The following is a 26,106-nucleotide window of genomic DNA, read 5'->3' on the forward strand; positions in this document are numbered from 1 at the left end:
TTGTATATATACAAAAAAGATTTTTTAGATGTTGATGTGCTAACCAAAAGGTCAGCAGTTCAAACCCACCATCTACTCTATAGGAGACCGATGAGGCTATCTGCTCCCATTAAGATTTAAAATTTCAGAAACCCTGTGTGGGATTGTTAGAAGTTTAAATCAACTCAATGAAGGTGGGTTTTTTGGGTCTTCTTTGCAGGGGTAGACTTATAAGCAGAGAGCTTATAAAAGTGAAAGGAAATGCCACATAAGTAGTAACCACATAGAAAATTATAATCTGAGAAAATAACCTAAATCTATTTATATTAAAAATATGAAGGAGTGGCCTTAATTAGTAATTTGGAATCGTGCCACAAAATGCACATACTTAAATTATTTGTATTGCATATATCACTAAAAGTTACTTATGAGGGTATTCATTCATTTCCTTTTTAGGAAAAGCTGTTGGCGTTCAAGACACTTACTATACTGGTCTAGATTTGGTTTTATTGACAGTTGAGCAAGATATTAGTTTATTAAAATGCAATATTAAATTATTTATATTTTATTCTATGCATATTTATATCACAAACTGACTTAATGATTTTTTTAAAAGAAAAGAAAAACCCACTGCTGCCAAGTCAATCAGCAGTTCTCTAATTAGTGGCAGGGAAGTACCTGAGGCAGTGGTCAGATAAAATAATCTCCCAGATGAGTTTCAGGATAAAAGGATATCCAGAATCTTGTTTTTTTCCTTTATATAGTTCCTTCATTCTCGGTCATCAGAACTTCAATGGAAAATAGACTCTTACAGCCAGATTTCAGTATATTAAACTGGGCCATATATTTTTATATGTCTTATATATTTTATTTATGATAGCCTAAACTGAATGAGTACATACTCAACTTTCTAGTATGTATTATTATACTGTCTGGTAGTGTAGTGGTTACAAATCGGGCTGCGAACCGCAAGAACAGCAGTTCGAAACTACCAGCTGTTCGTGGGAGAAAGATGAGGCTTTCTGCTCCCGTAAAGATTTACAGCATCGGAAACCCTGTTCAGGGTCACTTTGGGTCGGAACTGACTCGACGGCACTTAACAACAACAATAGTCCATTCTGACTCATAGAGACCCTGCATATGGCTTCCAAGGCTGTAAATCTTTATGGGAGCAGAAAGCCTCATTTTTCTACCACGGAACCGCTTGGTGGTATTTACAAACTGCTGACCTTGAGATTAGTAGTGAAACTTGATTTGCTTCTCGCTTGACACTACAAGAATAAAATAAACATTATATAATGCATATTATAAAATGGAATATTTAGGGCATACTAAATAAAATGTATAGGATCCACATATACATGGTACAATTTAATAAACTGAAATCTAACAGTTTTATGAGCAACAACAACAACAATTTTTCCATTAAAATTCTGATGACTGAGAATGAAGAAAAAAAAATCTGGATTTCCTTATATCCTAAAACTCATCTGGGAAGTATTTCATCTGACCACAGCCTCAGGTATTCCTCTGTTGTTAATTAAAAGAAATAACTGGGTATTTTACTATAAATTACTTAATTATATTTGTCAGCCTGCTCTAAACCAATTAATTATTTACTTGTAAAAATCTTTGATGCAATGCTATCCAGAGGTTCATTTCTGAAATACAGACCATGAGAGATTATTTCCTCCTCTACTCCAATTACGCTGAAGACTTGAGAGAGTGAAATACATTGTTATTTAGATGTACAATGATTTATACATATTACTCAGCATTAAGAAATGAATCATGTTCTTTACAGTTTAAGCACCTAAACTGTCCTTTAAAAAGCTGAGTATCACTGTGGTATTCCTTCACAAAAAAGTCCCTATGATTCTTTCCTACTGTGGTTTCTAATTTTTAATAAATACCTGCTTATAGCACTAATATTGTTGTTTAGAATACAGTTTTAGGATTTCTGAGGGTCAAAAATGGCCTTCCTCCATCAGAACACTGTCTTCCTCATGTCCTTATACCATTCAATATCTTAGCAACTCATCGCCACAGCAGTGCAAAGCAGTAGAAAATTGTTTATTCAACTCTTCATGTGACCTACTGGTCCTTCAAACAGAGAAGGGTAACAGAGGTACTATAAGAACCTTTTGTTTTCCTTTGTTTTAAAAATGTTATTTTGTCGTTGCTGTTGAGAATATACACAGCACAACACACTGAACCAATTGTTTCTACATGTACACTTCAGTGGCATGGATTCCATTCTTCCAACTGTGTAACCCAATCATTCTCACCTTCCTGTTCTGAGTTGTTCCTCCCTCGTTAACACAAACTCATTGCCCTCTAAGTTTCCTTTCTAACCTTTTTGAGTTACTGTTGTCATTTTGATCCCATATGTTGTTTGTTCAGTGCCGTTCAATCAGTTTTGACTCATAGCCACCCTGTATAGGATTTCCAAGGAGTAGCTGGTAAGTTTGAACTGCTGATCAAACAGATCTTTCAGCCCAATGTTTAGTTCTTAAGTGAGGTTAAGGCTCAAGACAAACAGTTTCTACTAGTTAAGCTAAATCAAGGCTTGGTTTTAAAACTTAGGGGACATTTTTAGCTTACTAAAGATTACCTCAGAGCAATAGTTTTAGGGGTTCCTCAAGTCTTGATGACAGGCTCAAGAAAAGTTGGAGTCTGTGACATCTTTAAAATATGTTCCACATTTTTCTCTTTTGATCAGGATTCTTCTGTAGAATGTTTGATCAAAATAAACCACCTAGTTTTAATTCATGTTGCTGTCAAATGCCGTGATGTGGATTCCAACTCATAGTGACTCTGTATAGTGCTCCTGAGGAGCGGCTGGCGGGTTCGAAATGTTGACCGTGAGGTTAGCAGTCCAATGCTTACTCCACACTTCCATACTATGATCCTACTATGAGCCACATACCTCTTTAGAAAATACCCTGAGTGTGCAAATTAGGTCAGATCCCTTTACTAATGGAGCTTTAAGTCTAATAGGAAATGCTGCTGTTGTTAAGAGCCTTCAAATTGGTTCCGCTCACAGCAACCCTGTATAGGGTTTCCAAGGATCAGATGATGAGTTTGAACCACTGATTTTGCAATTCAGATTGATCTTGTGGCCTAGTGCTTTATCCTACAGCATCACACCACAACTAAAATGATCACTCAAATAACTACATAATTATGTTGCTGTTGTTGTTGCTGTTAGGAGCCATTGAGTTGGTTCCAACTCATAGCAACCCTATATAGGATTTCCAAGGAGCAGTTGGTGAGTATGAATTGTCAACCTTGTGGTTCAAACCAACCTTGCAGTCCAGTGCATTAACCCATAGTGCCACATAAGGACTCCAATAATGTTACTAAGAGCTATGAAAGAAGGGTACTCTGAGAGTATTAATAGCATGTGAATGGTTCATCACAGAAGAAGTGATGGCTGAGCTGAAGACTGAAAGATAAACAGGTAAGAGTTCAGCAAAGTTTGGGTGAAAAAGAGCATCTCAGACAGAGGGCTCTGTGTGCATGGCCAGTTCACCGAACAGCAAGGTCAATGTGGTAGAACACAAGACAGGGAAGCAAAGCCAGAATCTACAACCAATATTCCCTGAGCACCTGCTTTGCATCTGGCACTGTTTCTATGCACTTCTAATATAAATACATAAGACTAAGTTCAGGGAACTTATATTATGGGTTATACAATGTGTGATAAATTGTGTCATATATTTTAATCTTTACCTTCAATGAGAAACTGGAGGAGGATTTCAAAGCAGTGGTGGCTCTGTGAGTTAAATGTTGGACTGCTAACCACAACGTCAGCGGTTCACATCTACCAGCAACTCCTTGGGGAAAAAATGGGGTTGTTTGCTCCCATAAAGATTTAGTTTTGGTTTGGTCTCCTCTTAGGGGCTGCTGGAGAAATACATTTGAGTAACAGGTGTACTAGAGCCTGGGAGAAATGAAAGTGGAGCTGACTGGAAAAATTTAAAAGACAGAAGAAAAATATAAACAGAACTTAGTGACAGATTGAACACAGGAGTCAAGAGAGGGAGGGAGACGTGTCAGTACAGAGTCCTGGTTTCCAGAATGCACAACTGGATAAACTGTAATGCCATTCCTTGAGTTAGGGAACATGGGGGAAACAGTCTAAGAGAAAGGTCCTGAATTTGTTTACAGACATGTTAAGCTATACAAGTTCAAAATTAAAAAAAGAGTTCTAGGCTTAAGATAAAAGTGTGGGTGTGACCAAAGGTACATGAAGTTGCAATTGAATCAGCTCCACAGGCATGGGTGAGATCAGCTATGAAGACAGTAGAAAGTAGAAAGAAAGATTTAAATAGGTCAGAATTGAAACTTTAAAAGACTAACAGGTATGAAGACTAACAGGTATGAAGGGGACTCTCCAGTGTGATGGAAATAAAAACAAGGGACTCTGAGACTCAAAAACCAGAGAAGCATTTTCAGAAGGAGGTTAGGAGGAACAGACACAAATGCTGCTGAGAGATCAAGCAAAATGAGGAAGAGAACAAGCCCGCTAGATTCAACGACAGTCATACAGGAGTCATTCCTTGTTGATATGTTCAAAACAGGGTCAAGATGGGTGCCTCACTGTGAAGAGGAAAAGAGAACTAGGGCAGTAACTGAAAGAAAAGGCAGGAGACGTTTGGGGAGAATAAGACCTAATCACCAGGGCCATCTTCCACCATCTGATTTGAAATAGCAAAACCTCTCCTCCGAGCTCCTAATTGTTTTCCTTTATTTTATTTCTTCATTATACCTATCACAACTTGGCAGTATATCCTACTTGCTTATAAGTTTATTGTCTTCCTTGCAAGAATTCTTCAATGAATGAGGGACATGTGTGTATGCATGTGTATACATGTGAACATGTTTAAGACCACTGAGATATGAACATGCTTATATGATGATGCAGAGATCCAGAAGACATAGAAATGTTGTGGATACAGGACTGAGACTAGATAATAATAATACTAAGGTTTCTGAGTTTGTAGGTAGGGACAGAAGGGGGAAACCAGGTGGAGGAACACATAACATTCCCTTTTGTCGAACAAGGAATATGGCAACAGAAGGGACAAAGGAGATAGGAATGACAAATGCAAGTTGGTCTAACATGTTTGCTATTGGGAAAGTGAGGATGTTCCTGTCTGATGACTACTATCTACTCTGTGAAATGGATGTGCCATCATTTGTGAAGTCTAAGGAGGGTAGATTTTGCATGATGTGAGGAGTGGGGAAGACTGGTGACCAGAGGTTTGAATGTAATTAAGAACATCTGAGCACCTCTCAAATATATGCACTTCTCCCCCATGTCCCACAGTCACTGAGTCAATTCCACCTCTAAGTGACTCTAAAGCACAAGACAGAACTGTCCCATAGGGTTTTCAAGGCCACGGTCTTTACAGAACTGGTTGCTAGGTCTTCTCTCCTTCAGAGCTGCTGGTGGGTTGGAAATGCTGACCTTCTTTCTGGTTAGTTGCCAAGAACGTAACTACTGACTTAACTACTTACAACTCTGAAGCCCAAAGGTACACCAAGAATATAATTAACAATTCCACTTTAAAACATAGCAACAGTAAGTTACTACTCATTACCAAGGATAAAGTTCTGTTGTTCTGAATCTTACTCTATCTACTAGATTGGTAATGTCAACTGATGGCAGGATCCGGTTAAATAATTGAGAGATATTCATTACAACATAAATGCAAGATCACCAGAAAGCTTTCCTGAATCTGGTGAAGATGGAAGTGATAAGGCTGTTATTAGGCTTTCTGATCTTTTATTCATTTCTTCCAGTGATGGAAGGATAAGACTTATTCTTCCAAGGTAAACGTTATTTGCTCAGGCATGCCTTGGCAACTGACCAGGCACAACAACGTATACGTGTGGAGTAGGAGTGGAGAAGGAAGAAGACTAATTAGACAAGAACAAAAAACTTCAAATCATCAATTTCTCAGTCACTTATATTAATCTACCTTTAGCAAGTTCTTGCTGATAATGGTTTGATTCCCTTTGTCCCCTAATCCTGCTGATGACATTGTTGTTAGGTGCCGCAGATTCAGTTCCAACTCACAGAGAACCCTGTACAGGGTTTCCAAGGCTGTAACTCTTTCCAGGAGCAGAATCTTTATCTTTCTCTTGTTCTTCCCAGTATAAATTAACTAAGTAAGTCTCACTTCTAAAGGTTTAGGCAAAGAATTTTAGATTAGTTGTAAGGGCTGTTGTAAATTTGTTTTTATACCGCTCATCTTGGCAGCTGGCTGTTTTGTAACATTTTGCATTTTGTATCTGAATTTCTTATTAAAACTTATGACTATAAATTTTTATTGTTCCGTAAATGGCAAAGACGAATTTTATTGGTAGTTAGCTGTTTATGCTAATAGTGGGAAGTCCCTAAAACAGAAAAGCAGATAACTAATTGGAAGTGACTCACTGTAACTATGGGACTTCAAATAAATAAAGTCAGCTAGATAATATTCTGTGATAATAAAAATATTACCTTCCTTTTACATGGTGTTTTTATAATTTAGAAAGCACGATCACAAATTATCCCCATCTTATTTTGAGTTGAGGAAACTATGCATAAGAGAATATCAGGGGTTGATACTAAACCCATTAACTACTGCCAGAAAATCTGTCAACCTTTTGATCATACAGTCTATGAACTCTTTGAAATGGAATGTAAAATTGGGTGTACAGGAACATTTTTCTGGGGAGAAGGTTAAGTAAGGACTTTCATCCTGTTTTAAAGATCTATGATACAAAATGATCTAAGGACCACTGGTGGTGTAGTGGGTTACGTGCTGGTCATTAGCCACAATGTCAGCTGTTCAAACCCACCAGCCATTCTGAGGGGGAAAGATGTAACTGTCTGCTCCTGAAATAATTTATAACCTCATGTGTTGCTGGAGAATAAGCACTCAACCATAAGGCCAGTTTGAATTGCAAGGTTGCAGGTTCAAGCTCACTAGCCACTCCTCAGAAACCCTATACAGTGTGGATGAGTTGGAACCAACTTGATAGCATGTAACAACAACAACAACAACCCTAAGAAACAGTTCTATTTTGTCCTATAGGGTCATGACAAGTCAAATCAACTTGATGGCAGTAAGTTTTTAAGGGCCACTCCACGAAATTGATGCTTTTGCGTTACGGTGCTTGCGAATATTGAAAGTGCCATAGGCTGACAAAAGAACCAACAGATCTGTGTTGGAAGAAGCGCAGCCAGAGTGCTCCTTGGAGGCCAGGATGGCCAAACTTAGTCTCTCATACTTCAGACATGTTGTCGGAAGGGACCAGTCGCTGGAGAAAGATATCATGTTTGGTAAGGTGAGGGTCAGAGAAAAAGAAGAAGACCCCCAGCAAAACGGACTGGCAAAGTGGCAGCATCAATGGGCTCAAGCGTGGCAACAATGAGGTTGGCCCAGGACCGGGCTGTGTTTTCTTTCTGTTGTGCATAGGGTCGCTATGAATCAGTACTGACCAGATGGCACCAACAATAAACAGGAAAACCCGGAGTCCTGGTGTGGTGCTGTGTGCTAATGTGTCAGACTGCAAAGTCATTTGAACTCCAAGGTCAGTGGTTCAAGCTCACCAGGTGCTCCTTGGAAATTCTATACAGGGTCGCTATGGATTGGAATCAACTCGATGGTACTTAACAACAAGAGAAAAACACATGTTTACATCAAAGAAGTCTAATTTGAAATTTCAGTTCTGCCATCTGCTAGTAACTATTTCTCTTCTCTAAACGTCAACTTGACCTCTGAATCATTGTAGAGATTTAAAAAGATAGTACGTATAAAAATTGTATTTAAAATGCCTTGTAATAATAACTCCAGGTAGGAGAGTAGTGCCCAGTATTGGTTCAACTCATCTTCCATAGCAATAGTTTTGCTGTGCATGGGGCCAGCTGAACAAAGACTATATTGCAGCTATATATTTTAAGATATTTGTAGTCAGATACTTTCATGAGACTAAATTTTGGCCAATGAAGTAAAGTTGAATATGCTATTTGGCAGCACCTAGGAATGTGCCTTAAGAGACAGCTAGCAAGTGAGTTTTGTCCCTTCATGCCTAATAGTGGTGACGTGAAGTACTGGGAGCAGGTTGGGTGCCTGAGTTTGACAGAGCACAGGCATTATATTAGGCCTGTACTTTGATAATATCCTAATGCTGTTGTTGTTATGTGCCGTGGAGTTGGTTCCAACTCACAGCGATCCTGTACAGGGTTTCTGAGGCTGTAAATCTTTACAGGAGCAGAAAGCCTCATCTTACTCCTGTGGAACAGCTGATAGTTTCAAACTGCTGACCCTGAGGTTAGCAGCCCAATTCATAACAACTAACCTTATAGCAACATAATAATACCCTAATAGCAACAGCTGTAGAATAAGCGCTAAACTATTAACTGCAAGGTCAGTGGTTCAAACAACCAGCCATTCCTAGGAAACTCTATACAGGGTCACTATTAGTTACAATGGACTTAAAGACACTTAACAACATCACTTGTCTAGCCTTACAATGTGTGAAGAAATGTTCTAACCACTTCATAATTCATTAATGTAATCATCACAACAATAGCATGAAGTAGAATTTCATATTATTTTAATTAAATTATGGCACAGAGGCATGAAGTAACTTATGCAAGGACAAACTATTTTTAAGTCACTGGTATTTTGGGGTTTCTGTCACTTGAAGCTGAACTTAAACTTAACAAATATATTCTTAGAAAAGAAAGTCAAATAATGTTTAAGTGGGCAAGTCGGGTTTGATGCCCAAGGTGTGACTGCGGAAGCTATTTTCTCTCTGATGGATCGCTCCCAAGAGTAGATCAGGCTGCTGAGAGCCTCCTTCTGCCCTGTTGTCCTGTAATCTGTGTTGTCAGGATCAATGGTGTTCTGCTCGGAAAAATCAAGCTGCAAAATCTTAGCTTGCAGAAGACAACTGTCTCAGCCTATTTCCCCATGGTTTGGGGATGTTCATGTATCTAGGTTGATTAGTGTGGCAGACTTCAACAAGTCAACCAGCTTCATAGTCATTAGTGTCACCCAACGAATATTACATTTATCACACACTAAACATTGTATTGAAGGCTTTAAAGAACTTAAATGCCTATATGTTAACAGATAAACACATTACAAAACTGTAACCTTAAGACAACTAAAATAAAAAACAACTAACCTTTATCATTCTGGATAGATCACCAGCATCTGCTAACTCCAAAACTATGTTCAATTCATTGTCTTCAATGAAAGATGCATAATATTTGATTACATTTGGATGATTGAGTTGCTAAGAAAAGAAACAAGCATCAAGAAGTTTTCATAATGTAAATTCCAGTCATTTATAGCTAGACTTAAGAATAAATTTATATACTATATTTAATTTTTAGGTATTATAATTATTGATAGTAAAACTACATAGCAATTTTATTTTAATATTCTTTATTAGAGATCATGTATTATGTGCTTAAAACTTTGAAAAATCTTGTTTAATAAATAAATGTATATAAACAAATGACAGAGCCATATCACCAATTACTAAAAATTATATCCTTCAAAATGAAAACTACCATTTAAGAGCACTCGATAGTAAATGTCCTTTTACTCCTTCTTAAAAGTTAGGGCTGCTCGCAGTAACTCCATCCAGTTGTATGAAAAATTCGTGGCATCTTGTGGCTCTGTGGGTTAATGCACCAGACTGCAAAGCCGTGGGAACTGCAGGGTCGGCAGTTCAAGCTCACCAGCTGCTCCTTGGAAACCCTATACAGGGTCGCTATGGATTGGAACCAACTCGACAGCACTTCACAACAACAACAAACATATCTAAAAGAAGCTCTGCTAGTACAGTGGTTACAAATTGGGTTGCTAATCTCACAGTCAGCCAATCGAAACTATCTGTGGATCCACAGGAGAAAGCTGAGACTTTCTGCTATCGTAAAGATTTACAGCCTTGGAAACCCTATATAGATAGGTTCTGCTATGAGTCAGAACCAACTCCAAGGCACATAACCACCACTACCATCATATCTAAAGATTGTTTTTACAACAAATAATACAAATACACAGATTTTATCCATGTAAATTGATGCATAAAATCTCTAATGAAAATTTAGCATTAAAGAAATATACACATTAGTCAAAGTATATTTACCAATTAGTAAATGTATATTTATAATCGTTTTGTTTGATCTTTAAACAAGTTAACATAAGAAAAAGAGTGCCTCAAATATTCAAGGATCACCCCAGAGAATACAAAGTTGATTGTCTTCTCTTCTTTATAGGTTTGTTTTTTTCCCTAAAACTTTCTATGATGATATGCTACTTTAAAAAAATAAAACTTTACATATACAAGGGGCTTCAAAAAGTTTGTGGAAAAAATATCATTTTTTTAAATTCTACTTTTCCAGGAATTTTTTGAAGCCCATCATATACATGCATATGCATATATATGTGGAGTTTCTAATAGTTTGTGAAAGAATTCTGTTATCTTTTCATTTCATTTATCCATGAACTTTTGAAGTCCTAACTTTTATAATACATAAACATACTTTTGTTATTTATTTTAAAGCAATTACTTCATTTCCAAGACATAACTAGAACTAAAAGAGACAGCAAGTATGGATGATTTTGTTCCTTTCTCTTATCCTTGGATAAATCTGATTCATTTGAGGCACTAACACAAATGAGTGACATTAAAAAAAATCAAAAAACAAAAAAAACAGAACACCCAAGTCGTATCTAAAAGTTAAGAAGATCACATAAACCTCATCAGTGCTCAAAAAAACAAAACAAAACAAAGTTCACTAGACAGAAGCAGTGCGTGATAATTGAGAGTGCATCAGAAACAAAAAAGTTCATTTCACCTTTCCCAAATCAGGAAGGAAAAAAAAAAAAAAAAATCCCAGAAATGTTATGTATATATATAAAAACCAAACATGTGAGTCATTTACACCAGTCCACTTTCTCAGTGTATCTGTCACACCTTGAAATAATACTAGTATGCACTTACAACCTTTCAACTATGTCTCATTAGACAATCAAGAAAAAAAGTGTCTTTATTGTTTTATGCCAATTTCATCTACTTTCTAGTTTGAAAAAAAAGAAAGAAAATCCCTAAAAAGCTGATCTTCCCTATGTTCTGACTAAATTATTTTACAGTGAACCCAAAAAGTTAACCACAGTCATATTTTTCAATGAACTGAATTTCAAATACATGTAACATTACTTTAAATCAGTGTGGCATATGTAACTCTTAGAAATCTTTGTCAAGTGTGAGATTTTAATAAATCACTTTTAGCATCGCATTCAGTTATGTTCAAAATATTCAATAGTGCATTTACTTACCTTAAGAAGATCTATTTCTTTGATGCAATCAGCACGTGCTTTGGCATCCATTAAATCAAATATCTAAAATAGAACCCAGAATTGTTAAATAAACTAATAATCTACAGTTCAAGCTTTCATGTATATTCATTCTAATATTCTCTGTGTAATGATACATACACACTAGAACTATAGTATTTTATACTATATTAAGTCTAAAGTTACATTTTTCCTTCTTAAGGCTGTCAGTATTAAAAATGAAAAATACAACAGGAATTTTTTGACACTTAGGTCTTAAGTTCAAATAGAACAGAAGTTGTAATTATTAAATATAAGAAAATAATAGTTAACATATACTGAAAAATTAACATGTGCTAATTTTTGTAGCACTCTAGTTATTGATACACAAACAAGACTCCCATTGTGATACTGTAGGATAGGCACTGAAATGGTAACCACAAAGTCAGCAGTTCAAACCCACCAGCTGCTCCTTGGAAACTCTACACAGGGTTGCTGAGTCAGAGCCAACTTGATGGCACTTCAACAAACTTCTTGAAAATCACTGAACTGGTATCCACGAGGTCCACAGTTCAAACTCACCAGCCACTCTCAGAAACCCTTTACAGGGTCACTATGAGTCTGAACCAACACAACAGAACAAAAGAAAAACAACAACTGGACATCATTTATATTTAATCCCTATCAAGATGAAGAATCCCATTTTATTGATGAAGAAAGGAGGCTCAGTAAGCTTCTGACTGACAAAAGCCTTCATAGCTAATTAACTGCTGCTGCTAAGTGCCGTTGAGTTGATTCCAACTCACAGGGACCTTGCATAGGATTTCTGAGGAGCAGCTACTAGGTTTGAACCACTGATCTTATGGTTTGCAGTTCAGTGCTTATCCTCAAGTCCAGCAGTCCAGCTAATTTAATAGAGGGGCCAGAATTCATTCTCAGAGCTATTCAACTAGAACCCATGCTCTGAACCATTTATCTATACAATCTCCAACCAAATCATGTTTAAAAGGTCAAATGCAAGTATTCTTGATGGGAATGACAACCCTTTAAAGGAGTGAATATTATTTGGGGGGCTACAAGTGAGAAAACCTTACTTTTAAGTATAAAGCACAAATACTCATATAGTACCTAAACAGGTATTAAAATTTCACGGGAGTGGGGCAATTAGAAAAACAGTATCTAGAAAGGCTCCTTGGGGGTGATGATGAAGAAACAGATTGAGAAATACTGGTCTGATGCGAAGAACAAAACAATAAATAATACAATCAAAAGTTTATTTAGTGTTTCTCTAAGAACAAAGAAAATTCTCAAGGTCCTAAATGTGTGGAAATTAAACAATGAATACAGAAATACTTTAAAAAGTGCAGAAAGATCTGAATAAGTCAAGAACAAGCCAATTAAAATCCTAATTACATCACACACAAAATTAATGACATCCACTGATTAAGTCCTCCTGATCCAGATGGCTAATATGGTCCAAGAAAAGTAGCTGTGTCGTTTGAAAAGAAGTGATACGCTACAAGCCTTTTTAATCAGGGAAGGAATTCTCAAACATCTACCAGAAGGTGTTGGTTTCTATACACATGTATGTTGTTGTTAAGTGCTGTTGAGTCCGTTCCGACTCATAGTGACCATGCATAGGGTTTCCAAGGAGCAGCTGGTGAGTTTGAACTGCTGACCTTGTGGTTCAAACCAACCTTGTGGTTCCAGTGCTTTATCCCACAGTGCCACACCAGGACTCCATACATATATATGTTGTGGCTTTAATCTGCATCACAATCTTCTAAAGTAGGTAGCACTAACCTTAAATTAGACATGAGGGCAGAGAGGTTAAATAACAGGCTTATGGTCATAAAACTAGTAAGTGGCAGAATCAGGAACTGAATTCAGCTCCACAGTGTGTCTTTTTCCTATTAGTTTAGACTGTCATCAAGTATAACCCATACACAACTAGTAAGTACTATAGTATGTGCAAACCGAAGTATCAAGAATTAAAGGATAATGTTAGAGCTGAAAATTAAAGAATTACAGGATTCTGCCAGACAGAAGTAACAGACAACTAAGGCAAAAAAATAAACACAGAATGTTGTTTGTGTTATGTGCAGTTGAGAGGATTCTGACTCAGTGACCCTGTATAGGGTTTCCAATAGCATTTGATGGGTTTGAACTGCCAAGCTTGTGGTTAGCCATCCAGTGCTTATCCTACAGTGCTACACCAGGACTCTAATATAGAATATGGATATGTAATTAGAGTTTATATTTGAGCCCTGGTGTGGCGCTGTAGGATAAGCACTGGACTACCATGAATTTGGAAAGTGACAGAGGGAGGAGGCGAAAGGGGGAGAGGATTGCATGAACAGCATATCAGCCTTTACGAACATCAAACATATAGGAGTATATACATCAAACTCTAGTAAAATGAAATGACAAGTTAGATACAAACTGACACTAACAGCAAGGGTAAAAGAACTACCAACATCAGTAGCATCCAGGTTAACCAATAACCTGATCCTGGCGATGTCGTAGTTATGGCATGTGTCAGTTCTGACTCATAGCAGCCCTGTATATGGTTTCCTAGAGCAGCTGGTAGGTTTGAACTGCTGCCCTCATGGATACCAGTCCAGTGTTTATTCTACAGCGCCTCTATTCATTACTTTCCATTATTCATAAAAATGTTTTGAGTAGCAAAAATGTTTATTACATCTCATTGCAGATAAACACAAAAGCCCTTGTAGTCCATAAGATGCACATTAGAAGAGAATGTAACTGTTGCACAAGACCTCTTTAAAGCATTCAAGAGCAAAAATGTCAGTTTGAGGACCTGACCCAAGCCATGATAGTTTCAGTAGGCTCATATGCATGTGAAACTTGGTCAATGAATAAGGAAGACCGTAGAAGAATTGATGCATTTGAGTTGTGGTGTTGGAGAAGAATATTAAAAGTACCATGGACTGCCAAAAGAACAAAACAATCTGTGTTGGAAGAAGTACAGCCAGAATGTTCCTTAGAAGCCAAGATGGCCAGACTTCGTCTCTCATATTTTGGACATGTTATCAGGAGGGACAAGCTCCTGGAGAAGGATATCATGCTTGGTAAAGTAGAGGAACAGAGAAAAAGAAGGAGGACCCCAAGGAGACGGATTGGCACAGGGACAGCAACAATGGGCTCACGCATAGTAGCAATTTTGAGGATGGTGTCGGACCAGGCAGTGTTTTGTTCTGCTGTGCTATGAGTAAGAACTGACTTGCTGGCACTTAACAACAACAAAGTAGTAAATGCAGACAGAGTATCAATGCAAAGTGATATGAGAGGCTCAAGGACATTGGAGCATGGATGAAGCAGTCCCCAAAACTATTTACACATTGAGGAAAGTTTGATATACTCCAGAAGCATTCTATAAAAAACAGTCAACATTAAAAGGTAATTACTTCAAGGAGTAAGCTGCACATTTAGCAAAAGCCCTCATTCCCCAAATTCCCAAATGATGCCAGAACAATGGTGTTGTTATGCTATATCAATAAACAGAACAAAAAAACAAAAAAAAGAAGAAGAACTTATTGTTAGTTGCGGGCAGGAAACAAACACTGCTTTTGCTGAGAAAAACCAAAGTGGAAAAGAAAAACAAGTGATCCATGATTTTTTCTCAATCATGAGTGCTACTGCCACTCTCAGAAACTGCTGACTACAAGGGACTTGAGATGACTCAAAGATATGCTGGGAAGTCCAAAAGTTTTAATTTCTTAGACCCTGATTTGTCCATTCTGCCTCATAACAACTCAATGCACTGCCTGGTCCTGAATCAGTCTCACAATTGTAATTACATTCGAGCCAATTGTTGCTGCCACTGGGTCAATTTGACTCATTGGAGGTCTTCCTCTTTTTCACTGATGGAAATCCTAAAACTTTTTTCTAAATAGATGAAGGATATTTTTTGTACTAGTGATTAGAATAAAGAAAATCACAAACTTAGAAATATGCAGAAATATAATCCCTCATTAATCAATGCCTCTGTAATAGAAATACAGAAATAGATAAAAGATAGTGAGTACAAATAAAATGAATGTTAGAGCTTTCAGAAATCCTAAAGAGATAAAAAACAAAAAAAAAAAAAAAAAAAACAAAACAAAACAAAAAAAAAAACACCAAGACAGAAACATGCTTCAGAGAAATTATAAATCTTGAATTCAATTTGTAAATGAACTTGAAATTATATATTCACTTTACTTTTTGATTTATTTTTCAATCATATCAAAAGTCACTCATCAAAATGAGGAGGAAATAGCCACTGCTAAGGCAAAAAACCTGAAATGCTTACTGATGGTGACCAGCCTTCAGTATGGATTACACCTCAACAGAAAGAAAACAAAAATCCTTACACTGGACCAATAAGCAACAACATGGTAAACGGGGAAGAGACTGAAGTTGTCAAGGATTCAATTTACTTGGATCCACAATCTACCTCCATGGAACAGTATTCAAGAAGCCAAACCATGTATTGCATTGGGGGGCAAATGTGCTGTAAAAGATCTCTTTAAAGTGTTCAAGAGCAAAAATGTCGCTTGGAGGACCAAAGTGCACTTAATCTAAGCCATGGTATTTTCAACCACTTCATATGCATGCAAAAGCTGGACAGTAAATAAGGATGTATTTGAATTAGGGTACTGGCAAAGCATAGTGAATATACCATGGATTGTCAGAAGAATAAGCAAGTCTGTCTTAGAAGTACAGCCAGAATGCTCCTTGGAAGCAAGAAAGGTGAAATTTCACCTCACACTCGGAACATATTATTAGGAGGGAACCAGTCCCTGGAGAAAGATATCATACCTGGTAAAAACAGAGGACATTTGACAAAGACGACCATGAACGATACTAACATTGTGGATGCAAAAATGGGCCCAAACAAAGCAACGACTGTGAGGATAATGTAGGACCAGGCAGTGTTTCATGCTGTTGTACCTAGAGCCACTATGAGTCAGACCTGATGGCACCCAATAATAACAGCAAAGCAACAGATACAAATACAAATACATTATAATTGGAAATTCAGAAACATTATAATTGGAAATTCAGAAATCTCTTTTCTATTTCTCTTAGTCAATAAATCAAGACAAAAATAAATACTGAGCTCACCCAGGAGACATCAAGGCAAGTGGTCGGGTCCCCTCAGGGCAAACCCCCTTCCAAGGCTAAGACTCAAGGGTAATATATGAGCAGGCATGCGCTCTGATTGGTGACCACTTTGGTCACCGATAGGGGAAGTGAGGGGAAAACAGCAATGAAGCTGTGAGCTAAGTCCGACCAACTTCAATAGACTCCTGTGAACCGGGTTGACACCTGGTTGGCCAGCAATATGGCAAGACCTGGGGACTCCTGGGCCCAGAGACAGTGACATAACAGAGGACTGGAGTGGAGAGTCAAGAGTCCAGCTGATAAGAAGTGAGGGGATATGCACAAATACACCCACACTTGCAGATAATACCCACTTGACCTGGCTTCAATCACTAGATGATCAGAGCTCAACTAGAAGAAAGAGGAGGGGAAAAAAAAGAGTAATCTGATACATTTTGATGAATTTGACCTACACCTATGGATGCAGCAGCTCAAAAGAGGGAACAAATCTTTACAGCGAGGATCATTCTCACCCCCTCAGTACACAGGGTAGACAGGGATGGGCAACTTGGACATTGGCTACCCAAACTGGGGGGCCTACAAAGGCAAGCAGTGACTGGCTTACAAGCTTTCAAGAGGGAGCCTAGATCCAGAGGGTGTGGAGGAAGATAGAATCTCCACTGAGCAGTATCCAATTTGTCTGGGTGGGGCTGATGAAAGGAGATGGGGATAAGACTCTTGTGAGACAATAGTGAATAACTGCTATCAGGACTGATTGTGAGGGTTGGAAATGTAAAGTTAGACATTTTGTAGCAAAAGGAGGGGAGTGAATGACGTTACAGTCCAGGAGCAGAGGTCCCTGGGACCATCATGTGAGAAGAGCAGAGTGCGGGACCATACCCAGAGAAACAGTGATGCCAGAGATAAAGGCAGAGACGATGATGTGGAGAAAAGGAATGACCGGGGACTCTAGACCCATAGAGGAAAAGGGGCTGTGTGCTGATAACCAAGGAGCAGGCTTGTGCGATATGCCATGACAATGAAACAATATACGATAGGATAAATGTAAAACTAATTTCTCCCATGTAAACTATCACATAATTCACAATAAAAACTTAAAATATTTTCACAAATTATTAAAAATCAAGTCTTCAGAAGGCATCTTGTTCAGCCAATACTTCCTCAGGTTTTCAAACTTACTCTATACTTGTGGGTGCAACGTTACTAGCTGTGATTAGGCAAGTACTGGCTGGTAAACTGTTGTAATTTTCTGAATCATTTTTAAAGTTTTCCTTCAACTTTTTGAAAATTTTGCCAAACTTACTCGTGACTAATGGAAATGAAAAGGTTAACCTAAATATTTTTAAGAGGAAAAGTAGTAATGCCAGTAACAACAGAATGTCCCTTTAAAAAGCATATATCAAATTGTTAAAAGAAAAAGAAAGTCATTGCAAGTGCTAAAAAATAAACTCTTGCATATATACTAAGAGAGTTCTCACTATGGGATGGAATTGACTCGATGGCACTTAACAACAACAACAAATATGGGAATCATAAGAAAACATCAACCAAATATCGCCTGAGCCTCACCATTGTATGGAGTTTGAATAATAATAAATAGTAAGAAACGAACAGCCTGTCCCTTCATAAAACAGCATGTCCTCCAGGTATCAGGGTCTTAGTCCTCACCCCTCCGAGCTTGCTCCATGCTTATCACTCAGTTTATCCCACTCTTCTTGCCGCTCTTAATGCTGTCAGTCTCTTGACCTCTAGTGCTATAATGATGCTTCAGTCCCTCCATTCAAATTGCCCAAATTGTTCAATGGATGCATTAAACCTTACTTGACCTTTGTTGGGTACAGGGGTAGTAATGAAGTGTTTCCTCCACCACAGGAAGTCTTTTCTATCAACCTGCAAATTTAGGATTCTCTTCCTGGCTAATTAGTAGGTAAAGACTTTTCCTTCCAGAGTCTAACTTTATTTGCAAGAGTAGAGGATGGAGGGAGGATGAATAAAATAATCTCCAAATAATTACAGCTTCTATTAAGGCTTCGACTGCTACCTCTTTCTTCTCTAATACAAAGGCACTCTGAACAGTAAAGGAAGGAAATAGGTTAGAACTAAGGTAAGATTGTTGTCCTTAAGTGCCATAGAGTCAGATCCGACTCATAGTGACCCTATATGGGTTTCTGAGAAGCAGCTGGTGAACTGAAACCACCAACCTTGCAGTTCAAACCAACCTTGCAGTCTAGTGCATTGTAGTCTTTATTAGTCCTAGAAACGTTGTTCCTTCTATAACTGAGATGTGCAATCTAGCTCCTATCAGTGTTCTTACATTACAATGAGTCAACAAGTCTGAACTGCAAATTAAAAGATAGACATCAATATCGTTCCTATGGGCTCCTTCCTGCCAAATGTGGTATGGAACCAGAAACATGTTTGTGCCACTGACTGATTAGCCTATGATGACCTCTGCTTCCAAGGACAAGTCTTGACATTCAATATACTAGTCCACTGGAGCCTGACTTCCTATCTATCATTCCTTAGGTTTTGTTAAATGTGGGTCAATTTTCATAAAATTAGTTAATGTAAGGTACTCAAATCCCTTTCATGATTTCAAAGTCACATGTATTCAGAATGCTCATTCCCCTTTCCAAGTATAGATAATAAGCAAAGCTATAGTAATGTGATCAGATCTCAGTGCATAACTCTTTTTTTTGTAAGAACAAGTCTTTTATTGGCCCAACAAATAACATTTAACGCAGAATAAGGTCTTTTGGCACATACCTTATTCAAAAATTAGCCCTAAATGTTCACACATATAATCCTCAGTGCATCCTTTTGCTTTTCAAAATAATTAACTTATTCTTTTCTTTATATTTTTTCAAAAACTGACTTTCAAATATGCTTCAGTTTCTAATTCTATTTCACTTCCTTGATGCCATATTCAACTATTTCATTTTCCTCGTAGGCTCTTTAATCATTACCTCGTACATTTGATTCCGTTCTCAAAGTCATTTCCCGTGACTTTTTATGTGTTCAATAATTGGGAAAAAATATGGCACATTCACTCCACTCCACATAGCCACACATGGTCTCTTAAAATTCATCCATGAGAACTTGAGGTTAACAGCTGGTCTCATATTCACTTCTAAACACATGATGTTTAGTGCACTACTTTTTAAAGCCCCTTTGAAAAGTGAGTTCAGGATAACCCTTGTTGTTGTTGTTAAGTGACACCAAGTAAATACCAACTCATAGCAATCCTGTACAGGGTTTCTGAGTAGCAGCTGGTGGGTTTGAACCACTGACCTTATGGTTCACAGTTCAGTGCTTATACTACAGAGTGCTACACCAGGAGGTGTGCACAGTAGAATTCATTCAGAGTTTTCAAGGCTGTGAGTGTTCTGAAGCAGATTCTTACACCTGAAGCCAATCCCTGTATCTTACCAGGCACCTCTGGATGGGGTTGAATGCCCACCAACCTCTCAGTAGTCAAGTTCTTAAGCATTTGGACCATTCAACTGCAACTAATAACAATGACAACAAAAAACTGAGCTAAATGGTGTGGGGCACAGTAAATAAGGGCCTTAAAAGCAAGCAGAGGAATCTGATGGTAGTCCAAAGTATCTCCCTAAAGATCGGCAAGCAGAGAAATGAATTTAAAATTAACACTTCAGCAAACAAACTCAACAAGAGTATTTCGAAGAATTCTAGAAGAGTTGAGAACAATACCAAGTCTGGAGACAAGTTATTGTGGTGGGTGTTTTCAAGGTGATGCTGACCCACTACAACCCCATGGAACAGAGTAGAAATGCCCCACGGAGCTAAAATCTGTCCCTATCCCTGCCTTCCCCCAGAGACAGCCATGTCCTGAGTTTTGTTTTTTATCACTTCCTTGCTTTTCTTTATGTCGTTGTTAGGTGCCATTGAATCGGTTCCAACCCATAGTGATCCTATCTATATAGGGTTTCCATGGAGCAGCTGGTGAACTTGAACCACCGACCTTGCAGTTCAAACGACTTTGCAGTCTGGTGCATTAACCCACAGTTTTCTCTAATCTGCATGAATGTCTTTTAAATTTTTATACAAAGAAATCACATATATTTCTACAGCTTGGCTTCTGACTCAGCATCATGTTTGAGCACCTGATCCATGTTGGTGCAGTTACAGCTAAAGTGGTTCTTTTCACTGATCTGTAGTATTCACTTGTTCTTTAGGTTGTTTCAAGTTGTTTGTATTATTAACAATGCTCCTGTGATGTTCTTATACATTGAAGTCAATGTGCATGACTGCCAAGCAAAAGCTGGAGGTTTGAATATACCCCTCTGGAGGGAGAGGAATGAAAGGGTACTTGAAACATTTGAAAAACTTGAAACAACAATACAACACTTGAAACATTATACAGAGAACATCTTTATAAATTTTTTATACCTAATATAAGGAGCTCTGGTAGCGTAGTGGTTACGAATCGGGCTGTGAACTGTAAGGTCAGCAGTTCGAAACTACCAGCGGTTCCGCGGGAGAAAGATGAGGCGTTCTGCTCCCGTAAAGATTAACAGCCTCGGAAACCCTGTGCAGGGTCGCTATGAGTCGGAACCGACTCCACGGCACATAACAACAACAACAACAACAATATACTGCTACTGTGGTTAAGTGCCATCAAGTCAATTCTGACTCACAACCCTATATAGGGTTTCTGAGGAGCCGCTGGTGGGTTTGAACCACCAGCCTTGCAGTTTAAACACACCTTAACAGCCAGTGCTTATCCTACAGAACCACACTAGGACTCCATATCTAATACTCCATAGCATAACACCATATACACCATAAAAAAATCTTTACTAAATAGTTAATATTTCATTTTTTAAATGTAAATAAAAACTGTTCATCTATATGGCTGTTGCACATGAACAGTTACTGCACTAATTATATTAAATAAAAATATGAGGAAGTTTGGGTATCACAAATCATTGTAGAAATAAAAGACAGCAGGGTTCTGCAGCAAAATGGGAAGTCTATGGGCAGGGAGGAGCACAAAGCATCTTAACTGAAAAAGGGAAGCAAACGTATGATCTCAGAGACGCTCTGAGGCATAAAGACAAGCACTTCTGGGTCAGCGGATACAGTTAGGGTATGGTGCAATCAATTCTTCAATGTTTCTTCTAGCCATAGTCTTTGTAAACTCCCACCAAACAACTCTTTCCTGATGGCTCTGAGTAAGTGAAGGTGGGGGTAGCTGCTGATGATCACATGATTCAGCAGTGAGTTATTGTTAATAGGGCTAACTGTGATTGGTGAGTTTTGGTAACGTACTAAAATCACAGAAGCAGAGGGGTGGGGGGATCTCACTACCATCAAAGAAGAAGAGCCAGGAGTTGTATGCACCCTTGGGGTCCTTGATTACTGTGCAGTGAACCTCCTCGACCCAGGGATAGAAACTGTGACACTAGTGGGGAGGCAGAGGAGCAGGAGCAGCTGCAGCAGAGCCAAGAACCCGAGGCAACACAGAGCCGTTGGCTTCCCAGCCTGCGGAGCAAGTAAAGCTGAGTACATTTGAGAAGGAGGCTTACTTGTAGAGAGGGGTGCCTCCACGTACTTAATTGAAGAGCTAGGTTTGCTGACCCATGGAGCTAGAGCTATGTTTACAGCAGAGTGAAGTAGCCTCTGAGCATTTATTTGTAGCTCTAAAGGAGCTTTGTAACATGCTGGAGCAGGACAGAGGTCAAGGGGTCCATGGTTAAAAGGCCAAGAATCAGAGTGGCCTGCCTGCAGGCATGGCTGAGAAAAGGCTATCCTGACTAGAAGAAATGTACCTTCAGCATTTCTGATCCTTCATTGTAACCTTTGAACTTCCATAACAAACTCCCTAACTGTGAGTGTCTGAGTTGTGTGTGACCACTGCAGTGGATTACCAAGCCCAGCCGAGAAGTAGGCTCTACTGTGGGAGGGATGGTCGGTGCCATTTTCACAAAGGGCAAGTCAACTTTTCAGGCTCTAGCAAGTGGGCATTCCAGGGTAACTCAATGAAACCAAAATACTAGGCAGAATTTGATAAGAAGAGTTGGGGGCAAGACAAGACAGAAAATGAAGACTGAAAAGTGAGGTCAAAGAACAAAGCTGATTCCAGAATTATATGACTATAACATGGCAATACTAAGTTAGAAGTCATATTGGTCTTCTAACTTTATCTATTTCATTTTTTCCCCTGAGGAGTGCGTCCGTGTTGAAAATATGCAACACAAAACATTTGCCAATTCAACAATTTCTATATGTATAATTCAGTGGCAGTGAATACATTCTTCATGTTGTACTTGCTTTCTATTTTGTTTTTGGTTTTCAGAATACACACAGCAAAACACACTCCAATTTGACCGTCTATGTGTGTACAATGTACAGACATTGAATTTTCTTTGAGCTGTACCACCATTCTCATCCGCCTTGTTCCATCCTCATTAACATACGCTCAACTTCCTCTTACGGTTCCTATCTAATCTTTCAAGTTGCTGTTGTCAATTTTATCACATGGAGATAGTTCTTAAAAGAGCATAAACTCAAGGCTGGCCTTTAGTTAAGCTAAGCAATTGCTTGCTTTTAAGATGACTTCAAATGTTATTATTGGCTTAATGTTTAAAGATTATCTCAGGGTAACAGTTTCTTGGGTTTAAAGGTGTGTGACAGGGTTATATTCTTCCACCATACTTATTCAACCTGTATGCTGAGCAAATAATACAAGAAGCTGGCTTCTATGAAGAAAAACATGGCATCAGGATTGGAGGAAGACTCCTTAACAACCTGCGATATGCAGATTATACAACCTTGCTTGCTGAAAGTGAAGAGGACTTAAAACATTTACTGATGACGATCAAAGAGCACAGCCTTCAGTATAGATTGCATCTCAATGTAATGAAAACAAAAATCCTCACCACTGGACCAATAAACAACATTCTTATCAAAGGAGAAAAGACTGAAGTTGCCAAGGACTTCCTTCTTCTTGAATCAACTATCAACACTCATGGAAGCAGCAGTCAAGAAATCAAACAGCATATTGCATTAGGCAAATCTGCTGCACGAGACCTTTTTAAAGTGTTGAAGATCAAAGATGTCAGCTTAAGGACCTAAGCCATGGTATTTTCAATAACCACATATATATGCGAAAGCTGGACAGTGAATAAGGAAGACCATAAAAGAACTGATGCTTTTAAGTTATGGTACTGGAAAATACTGAAAGTGCCATGGGTTGCCAAAAGAACCAACAGATCCATTTTGGAGTAAGTGCTACCAGAGTGCTCCTTGGAGGCCAAGATGGCCAAACTTCATCTCTCACACTTCAGACATACTGTAAGGACGGAGCAGTCACTGGAGAAGGATATCATCTTTGGTAAGGTGAAAGAGGGTCAGAGAAAAAGAAGACCCCCAGAGAGATGGATTGGAAAAGTCGCAGCGTCAGTGTGCTCAAGCTTGGCAACAGCAGTGAGGTTGGCCCAGAATTGGGCAGTGTTTCGTTCTGCTGTGCACAGGGTCCCTATGAGTCGGTACTGATTCAATGGCACCTAGCAACAACAACAAAAGGCTCCAGATGGAGTCTTGGTGTGGCGCTGGGGGTTCAAGTTCACCAGCTGCTCCTCAGAAACCCTATACAGGGTCACTATAGGTTGGAACTGACTAAATGGCACTTAATAACAGCAACAATGGTTTGAGAAAGCCTAGCATCCATGAGAATTTTATATTCTGTTTTGCATTTTCTCCCTTCTGTTCAGTATTCTTCTATGAAATCCTAAAATGTTCAGTATCAACAGCCAAGCAACATCCAGTTCTTCAAATCTCAGGACAAAAGGCAGTTGTTCATAGAGACAATCAGACACAAATCCCGTATTTTCTATACCTGACTCTCCTTCCTTTGCTGCTCCAGATAAACAGAGATCAATTGTTTTACGAATGACCACTTGCAAACTTTTAGTAGTACAGGAACTACTCAATGAACTGTGTTTTTGTTGTTGTTAAGTGCCATCGAGTCGGTTCCGACCCATAGCGACCCTGTACAGGGTTTCCGAGGCTGTAAATCTTTACGGGAGCAGAAAGCCTCATCTTTCTCCCGCGGAGCAGCTGGTAGTTTCGAACTGTGTTAAGTGCTATCAAATCTGTTCTAACTCATAGTGATCCAAGATGTCTAGGATTTCCAAGGAGTGGCTGGTGGGTTTGAACTGCCAACCTTGCAGTTCAAACTGATCTTGCAGCCCAGTGTATTATCCTGTAGCGCCACACCAGGACTTCCCTCAATGAACTAGGAGGTCAAAAAGAAGCACTAAATACGTTATTAGGTCAATTAACTGAGCTATCTCATGAAACCATGACTCCAAGGAACCAAATCCATGAGGTCTAAGTGGCTACTCTCTCTTTTGTGTGTGTCACTGTTATAAATATATCTATCACACAACTTTTGCCAATTCAACATTTTACAAGTATATAACAGATTAACAGCAATAACGGTAATCAGTTGTGCAATACTAACCTTAATACAATGGTCCCATCACCAGTAATCTCCCTTTTCTCCCTTCCTGTTGACCTTGTTGTTATGTTGTTAAGTGTCATGGAATCGGTTCCAATTCATTGCAACTTGTCCTTGGTAACCACTAAGAAACTCTAGTCTCAACAACTAAGGTCATACAATGTTTGTCCTTTTGTGATTGGCTTATTTTTATCAGTATAATGTTTTCAAGTTCCATGCACACTTTGTTGTTGTTGATAAGTGCTGTCGAGTCAGTTCTGACCCACAGTGACCCTGTATAGGGTTTCTAAAGAGAAGCTGGTGAGCTTGAACCACCAACCTTGCAGTTCAAATGGTTTTGCAGTCTGGAGCATTAACCCACAGTGCCACACCAGGGCTCCAGGCATGGTATAGAATGTATCATTTCTCCTACTGGCTGTGTAGTATTTCCACAGTATATAGTTTCCATATTTTGTTTAACCATTAACCTGGTGAAATTTCTCTTCAAGTCCTTTGCCCATATTATGATTGAGTTACTTGTCTTTTTGTTGGTGACTCATCAAAGTTTTGTATATATTGTGGTTATGAGAATCTTCTCAGATATATGGTTTTCAAAAATATTCTACTAGTTAGTTGCATATTTTTCACTATTTTGGTAAAGTTTTTTTTTGATGAACAAAAGTTTTTAATTTCTGAGGTAGCATTTATTATTTGCTGTTTGAGCTTTTATTACATTACATAATCCATTGTTGAAGACTAGGCCTGAAAATATTGCCCGTTTCTTGTTCACAGAATTTTATGCTTTTAGTTTGCACATTTAGGTCCTTAATTCATACTACATTTTTGTATATGGTGAGGCATGAATCCTGCTTTACTTTTCCACATGTGCAAATTCAGTTCCCCCAACACCATTTATTGAAGAGACTCCATTTCATCCAAAGAATGAACTTAGCACCTCTGTCAAAGTCAGTTGAACATAGATGTATGTGTTTATTTCTGGACTCTCAATTCTGCATCCATAGTGAAGATCATATTGTTTCTTTCCTTGTGTTCTATTGGCATGGTATATTAAGTTGATTGCTTTTCTGATGCTGAACCATCCCTGTATTCTTGAAATCATTCCAACTTGGTCAAGGTGTATGACTCTTTTAATATGCTTTTGGATTCTGTTTGCTA

General features: G+C 38.4%; 1 protein-coding gene across 1 annotated transcript in view; it reads right to left on the reverse strand.

The window, feature by feature from the left end:
* The window catches only part of NEK7 (NIMA-related kinase 7), a 131,133-nt gene that overhangs the window by 76,028 nt on the left and 28,999 nt on the right, over positions 1 to 26,106 (reverse strand). Inside the window, exons 4-5 of the mRNA XM_006834172.1 lie at positions 11,337 to 11,399; positions 9,172 to 9,282 (exon numbers count right to left, since the gene is read on the reverse strand). Coding sequence (XP_006834235.1) covers positions 9,172 to 9,282; positions 11,337 to 11,399 — 174 coding nt within the window. The remainder of the gene's footprint in view (positions 1 to 9,171; positions 9,283 to 11,336; positions 11,400 to 26,106) is intronic.

This window comes from Chrysochloris asiatica, unplaced genomic scaffold (genome assembly GCF_000296735.1).
Source record: "Chrysochloris asiatica unplaced genomic scaffold, ChrAsi1.0 scaffold00009, whole genome shotgun sequence".
In the NCBI taxonomy this organism is placed as follows: Eukaryota; Metazoa; Chordata; class Mammalia; order Afrosoricida; family Chrysochloridae; genus Chrysochloris; species Chrysochloris asiatica.